The sequence below is a fragment of the Sus scrofa genome, chromosome 15 (genome assembly GCF_000003025.6).
Source record: "Sus scrofa isolate TJ Tabasco breed Duroc chromosome 15, Sscrofa11.1, whole genome shotgun sequence".
In the NCBI taxonomy this organism is placed as follows: domain Eukaryota; kingdom Metazoa; phylum Chordata; class Mammalia; order Artiodactyla; family Suidae; genus Sus; species Sus scrofa.
Genome location: NC_010457.5, coordinates 127,288,423 through 127,296,141, shown reverse-complemented (window position 1 = coordinate 127,296,141; position 7,719 = coordinate 127,288,423). Strand labels below are relative to the sequence as shown.

The 7,719-nt window shown below is 35.4% G+C and overlaps 1 protein-coding gene across 6 annotated transcripts in view; it reads right to left on the bottom strand.

Annotated features, from left to right (window-relative positions):
• The window catches only part of NYAP2 (neuronal tyrosine-phosphorylated phosphoinositide-3-kinase adaptor 2), a 262,456-nt gene continuing 255,780 nt past the window's right edge, over positions 1,044-7,719 (bottom strand). For all 6 annotated transcript variants that reach the window (XM_013984554.2, XM_021076251.1, XM_021076253.1 and 3 more), the window contains one exon: positions 1,044-6,573. In XM_013984554.2, the coding sequence (XP_013840008.2) occupies positions 6,346-6,573 (228 nt within the window). In that variant the 3' untranslated portion in view covers positions 1,044-6,345. The remainder of the gene's footprint in view (positions 6,574-7,719) is intronic.

The window sequence follows — 7,719 nt, the reverse complement described above, 5'->3', positions numbered from 1 at the left end:
GACAAAGTGCACACAGACCATTTGAGTAGCTTGGGGAATGGAACGAAAGAGCAGGAAAGCATTGGATTCATTTTAAGAACGGATATGAAAAGAATTTGGGAAGAATTATGAATTATAGTAAATTACATTGAAATTGAACATAGGGCAGAAGATATAAGCGTTGGATGTCACAGCCATTAGAAACTATGAAAGGTGGCTACTTTGTTACAAATGCACTTTTTTTGTGTGAGCTTGCTGAGCCCCAGAACCTTGTCTTAGAGATTTCAGGTGCTCAATAACATTATAGTTACTGACATCTCAGTAACATTCAACAAACTGACTTGCTTTCTATTTAAACAAGATTAATTCTAGATGTATGACTGACTAAATGCATGTGCTCCATAGCCTTTAAATAGATACCTTGTCTGCATATACCAGTATAGGATTGTTGGATTTTTTTTCTTTAAATGCCTCCAGCACACTTTAGACACACACTGAGTCACTGAATTGGAATTAGGTGCATCCTGAAGAAAAGGTTCCCTTCTTTTCTTTTCTTTCTTTCTTTCTTTCTTTCTTTCTTTCTTTCTTTCTTTCTTTCTTAGGGCCGCACCCATGGCATATGGAAGTTCCTGGGCTAGGAGTCGAATTGGAGCTACAGTTGCTGGCCTGCACCACAGCCACAGGAACAGGAGATCCGAGCCGAGTCGGCCACCTACACCACAGCTCAAGGCAACCCGGATCCCTAACCCACTGAGTGAGGCCAGGGATCGAACCTGCATCCTCACAGATACTAGTTGGATTCACTTCCTCTGTGCCATGACAGGAACTCCTGTTTCTTCTTATTTAGTGGATTATCTGTTTGAAGCAGAAGCCAAATGGTGACCGGGGACAATTGAGGGTCACATACATAATTTGAAGTGTCCGGGTTTTCACCTAATCGTCTTCCACCACACATACCATCTCATAGAAAACTGGAGATGTGGAAAAATGTGTGTACTTTTTTTAAGAGAGTTCTTTCCAATCTTGTTTCTTGATAAATAAATACCAGCAATGACAAAGGCAACTACTTTAAACTATTGCTTTTATTATAATTACACGGGAGCACAAATAAATAAGCACAAAAGTATTGCAAAATATCGCCAATGCACTAAAGAAAACAATCTGTTTTCAAACAACATCTGGTTACTTTCAGTAGTATCAAAGTACATTTATAATTACATATTACCTAAAAAAATCAAGTACAAAAATTAAAAGAAATTAAAACATCAGTGTTTATATTATTATGTATATAGAAATGGCTAACAACACGTGAATAGAGAAATCTGTTATCTAATGCTTATTTGCACAACTTTTCAGGCACATACCTGACATTTTTAATGAGTTATGAAAAAATGCAATATGACATTCAGATTTTTAGATACGGTAAACATGTTACGCTGGAATGGATGTTAAATGGTTTCTTTTAAAAACCCTGTCTTTTAAAAACGTAGTGCCATTATCCACTAAAAAACATATTATTTGATATCAGTTTCTCAATAGCTATTTGTTTCAATTTCTTGAAAAGAGCAAGAAAGTAAACATACAATTGCTAAATACGTAAACACATTTTTAGTGCAAGATAACAAGACCTGTGACTTTACTGTGCTTTCTTTTTTTGTTATAATCACAGTGCACTTTACACAAATTGCTACACTATAAATGTTAACCGAAGGAATTCCAAACAAAGGAAGTGCATACTAAACATTTTCATATATATTATATACAGTATGTATACTGTATGTGAGTGTGTACATGTGTAAATGCGGATGCTTTTAGGGTGGGCAAACCCAGTCATATTTGGGAACCACGGAAAACTTCAAAAAGATTTTCAGATAGGGCTGGTCAAGATACAGCCAACGATATTTCTGTAGAGGTTTTCCCCTTAAACTTGAAACTTTGTAATATTTAAAGGGAAATATAATCATATAGTTTTTCCCAGATGACACACATTTGGCGACAATGTAATTGACCCAAATATCAAAGGGTTTTCAATGAATCCAAACCCCAAGCCATACTGTTCAAGTTCCACATGGCAAAATGGGTTATCCTTTTACTGATTTACATAGACAGCAGTACATATCCTATGAGTACATATAGAGGTTTACACAGAAACATATTTTATACTTAGACATCCACTTTAATATGTTTTCATATCTTATTTTGACTATACACTTGATCTGAAAAAAAAAAAGAGAATACCATATATAAACACAAAGAGATGTGAAACACATGTGGTATTGTATACCTTCTTAAAAACAACTGGCTTTGTTTTGAAAATATTAGTGATTGCATAATAAAGTTCCTTGAAGGCAGGGGCCACATCTTTCTGAAGGCTTAATGCCAGTTGCTTCAGAAATGCTTTTAAATAACTGATACATAAGCTGCTCAATAATGAACTGTTAAAGGAGTGATGGATTAACTGTTTACATTCTAGAGTTAGCTCTCTAGTTTCCCACACAAGGAAGATTTAATGAGTTAATCTTGAATATGCAGGTGCCATTTTTTTTTTCATTTTCATTTACATTTGGAACATAATGAATTGTGAATTCTGTCCTTTGTTAGAGTGAATTATCTTGGATAACCTTCTCCTACATAAATCATGGGAATTTTTTTTTCTTCATTTCTTGGGTAGCCATATTTAGCTTACAAGCTTTTTCTTACTTCCGGCAAGGGATTCACCTTAACCTCCAGGTAATGTTGAAATTGCCTTGTATGTGCACTGTTCTGATGTCTTATTTAATGAAAACAATAAAACAAAAGAGGTGTTTCGTTTTAGCAATTTGATCACCAAACTCACTCATAAAACTCAAACCACATGGTAAGTAAGGATGAGGCCTAAGCCAAAACGCAGTAAGAGAAACCTTTTTCTACTCTCCGGGAGCATTCAAAGAAAACTGTTTGGAACCTGGGGATTTCCGAAGTCTCAGAGTCCTTATTTTGAAAAGTGAGGTTGTATCTGGTTATATCCGGACAATTACCATGTATTTGAATGTGTATATTATTTAAAACGACCGATTTTAACCTCTTAGTATTTTGCTTCACTTTCACCACTCTTTTTTTATAGGTGGACATGAACCTTTACACAAATCAATCATTTTTCACTCCAAACTTGCTTCACCAGCCTAAACACAAGGAAAGGTTGTCAATGCTAATGCAGAGAACTGCTGTTATACCGTAGAAGGTGCTGGCTTCTGCGATCAGACAGAAATGCAGGATTAGATTTTTCCCTTCCATCAATTCTTTTTTTGTGTGTGTTTTTGCCATTTCTTGGGCCACTCCCACGGCATATGGAGTTTCCCAGGCTAGGGGTCTAATCGGAGCTGTAGCTGCCAGCCTATGCCAAAGCCACAGCAACGCGGGATCCGAGCCGCATCTGCAACCTACACCATCAATTCTAAAGAACTTTGTCTCTCTAAGGAGGTTTTCCCATAGAAAAGCATCTTCTGATAGCCAATAAAATCCTGTTTCTGTAAAATTTGCTGTGAAAAGATAATTTTTTTTTATAGGTATGAGCCCTTTCAACCTGATAACCATGCCATGATTTGGTTTGTCCTTTGGCACTGCTAGAAAAGGTGAACTTTATCAAAATTCCACAGTGTTCTAGGTGGAAATTTTATCATCTGACGAAATTCAAATTGAAGTATCCTGATTGGCGGCCAGCAGAGAGTAAGCTTATTTTTGTCTCTGTCCCAGGGACCTCTTTTTCTCCACATAAGGAAACACTACACAAAGAGGCAACTAATTATAGAATGGCTATTGCCACATAGGCTAAGCCACCATAGACAGTTGCATAGGCACAGGATACCATTTCTTGAGTCAAATATTAATGAAGCCATTTTTCCAGTTCTTTCAATGACTTCCCATTGAAGGCAAGATTCGGAGAAATCGAGTGGAAATGGTTGCCGAAACTCAGATTTTTGAACAAGCTCCCTTCTCAGAAAATAACTCTTAAAAAAAGGAGCCGATGAAAACTGGCAACATCATGAGATTGGCAGTACCGGTGGAAATGGCTGAATCCAACACAAATCATTTTAGTAACTCTGTTTCCTTCTTTATCGGTAGCCATCATTAAAAAAATCTTCTGCATAATTCAGAGTGACATGGGAAAGATCAGCATTTAAAAAATACACTTGCATATGCAACCGAAATATCAATTTCAAGGGAATTATCCAATCATTATCATACTGAGCCTGATATCAAGATCATCACAAAGATGCTGAGAATTGATGGTTTATTTCTGTCTGATTCATTGCCTTGAGCATATGTGGTCATAATGACTTAAACCAGGATGACACCATGGATCATCAACAAATTTAATTCAATTTTGTTTTTACCTTAACATGTGTTCGTACCTCTTAGATTTGTACTCCATTGATCGTTGGGTTTGAAACATAATCTATAACTGATGAAACATGGCAGCAGGACTTATTGAAGCTACTTAAGATCTCTGCATGATTTCCTGTACTTGTGACTCTGCTGTTTTGTTTTTTGTTTTGTTTTGTTTTGTTTTTAACCATCTCAGTTATACAAGCAAAACCTAAAACTTCAATAAGCATTTTAGGTATACAGTTCTCCCACCGAGTACTCATTCACACACATACATAACAGATACACATGCTCCCACTTACCTTATTTTCCTTATTCTTTCAGAATTCTAGTTGGACATCAAAATATACATTAATTATAAAATACTAAAAAATTATTTTATAACATTTCAAAAGCTTGAAAGAAACTATTACTGGTAAAGCATCACTAGGTCTGTAGCAATATAGATTACAAAAATTCCCTACCTTCTGTTATATTTGGTTATACTGAGCAGCACTCTTCTATTGCTGTCAAAACCCTTACAAGGAAAACCACTATGACAATAACTTCAAACACATACCTTTTCTCTCAGAAATATAATACTAAATTGATTGTTAAAGAAGAATCCCATACTGTCAATTTTAGGAAGCATAAATAGTCATTTAAATATACAAAATATATGTGATAGTTTCCTTTTTATTCATCCATGGGGATATCTATATTCAACTAACAAGTTACTCTTAAAAGATATATATAATTTGTTTAACTTAAATTTTTCCACCACTTAAAATTGAATTCACCCCATCTCCCATCCCCCGCATTTCCTGTTTCCTCCTTGAAACCAAAATAAAATAAACAGTTGGTTGTAATTCTTTGGTCATGGTATCATAATTAGGAAGAATGGGTGTAATGAACATGCACAGAAGATTAAAACCCAAAAACATGGTGATAACTAGTTTGAAAAATTAACATGAAATACTAGTCCATTGATGGACCTAAATTTTGAGGAGTTTGGCATTTAGTGTACTGAAATATGTAAACTCATCTGGTTGAATGGTTATTGATCATTTTCCAGGGGAAACAAACAAACACATGAAAAGTTACTTAAAAAGTGATTGCTGTGGCTCTAATGCCACTAGTCCCAACTTCTTGTAAGCAGTCATGCTGTTTAGCCTTTAATTCCTTGTTCCTTCCATTGTCACAGTGAACCCTGGTCTCCTCCAACCACATCAACGATGCAAGGACACATGTCCCTAAAGTCATTTCTGAAAGAAATGTTTTTTGCTGGGATGTCCCAGTATATTCTAACAATGTTCTCTTGAGTCTGACTAACCATTGCTTAGTATAAAAAAGATGATACTGAAGAGAAACTCTTATAAAGCCAATGTAGCCAAAACATTGGTGTTGATATAAAGCGGACATCCAACTTCCATGTCACATTTGCATTCATTTCCCTCCTGTCAAACACTTAAAAACTTACAAAGCAACAGATGTACTTAACAAATATGATATTCAACCTCTACATTCCTAGCACCAGATCATATAATATGTGATTGAACATAATTTATGTGTGATCTCATGTACAGAAACCAAATGTGGGCAGAAAGGAGAGTTAAATGCAAAAATTAAGAATAAAAGGCATCAAGGGATTACATATAAAAGAGATAACAAACCAGTTAATACCGAAATTGTATCATATAGTAAAACTCTTGATATTTCTGTAATTTATATACGTATAATGTGTATCATTTCAGGTGTTACCCATAAACTAGTAAAATATTTACATCTTAATATCTTCTGGATTCAAAATAATCCGTGATAAATAAGTGTGCCTTAATTGCAAGGAAATACACATTTTATCTTGAACTTGCCGCTAATAGGCACAGCTTCCCATGGGTTTTCCAGGGAAGCGCTGGCATTCCATTCTGACTGAGAAGATATGTAACAGTTACTTATCACGTGACCGAGTCGACCTCCCTCTTCGTGTTAAGCAATGTGGAGCTCACGCCATTCTGCACAGGGTCATATAGCGGTATCCCAGAACACCGTTTGTTGTTTAGAATAGGGTGGAGGGCTGTACTTCTTTGCACCTGCATTCTTCTTCCAGCTGGGTAGGATAGGCATGCTATCCTGTTTGCAAAGGCCCTTTTCCGTTTTCTGTCTAGCTTTTATTTCTTTGCACAAGCAACGCTTTTTCTCAATCATCTCAAGCATTGTATGGTCTCCATGAAACCACTGCATGCATGCCACCTAGCAAAAAAGAAAGAGTGAATACAGAAGAAAAAAAATGGAATGAAAGCAGGTTTTATTTTTTGCAGTGTGCTTGTAGTTGTTTTGAAAATGTCAGCTGTTTCTATATATTTGAAATTCTTACAAAGCCAAATGAAAGCATGGAAACTGTAAATAAAATCTGTATTTAAATTATTTAACATTCTGACATTATTAAACAATAATTTAGGACTATTTTACCAATATGTTCTAAAAGTCGATGATATGGAAATAAAACCTTTTTAAAAAAATTTTTTAAATCTATTTGCCAAATATTTACCTATTACTATTACATTGACTCCGTTGTCTTATGGATCCCAATATGTCTAGGCTCAATTATTGGAATTACTTTCCAGTGAGATCTAACATGAGTGTAATAGGTTTAAAGATATTAATAAACATTTTCATTCTTAAAATGAGTTTGTTTATAAATAGTATGTAGAATAAAGATTTTTAATTACCATCTGCCAAGATGAGTTTCAATGTGCAACTAATGCTTGGAATTTAAATACTTAAATAATTACTTTTGCTATACTTTTTGTTGCTTCAGCAAATGTCTAATTAGAATTGCTGGCCTTGCAATCATACTGACACAGATTCCTATCCGTTCCAGAACTTCAGACATACAGGTTCATCAGATTCACCAGGAGAAGATTCAGTGCTGACAATAACATACTGCACACACACATATATTTCTGGACAGGTAAATGCTGCTCCCAGGTGTACGTGGCTATGTCCACCATTAACTGTTCTTTAGAACAGATCTAGCAGGTCGTGTCTGTGTCAGAAGAACAGTAGCATGATTGAGCCATGAACCCAGGATGGGAACGCTTACACTTAATTGTGTAAGCAAATCTACTCCGTGTCTTGAAGGGTCAAAATAGCTCACTCACTTGGAGTCACAACACTTGATGGTATAATTTTAGGACATAATCAGCTAATACTTTTAGGTGAAACACTTACTCTATACCAGATCCAATTCTTAGTACTTTTCACAGTTTAATGTCTTTATTTCTTACAGCAATGATGCCTTGAAGTGCCATTTATTAACCCATTAATTATTCAAATAAGACTTGCCTAAGCATACAGAGCCAACAAATGACAGAGTCAAGATTTGAACCCAAGGTT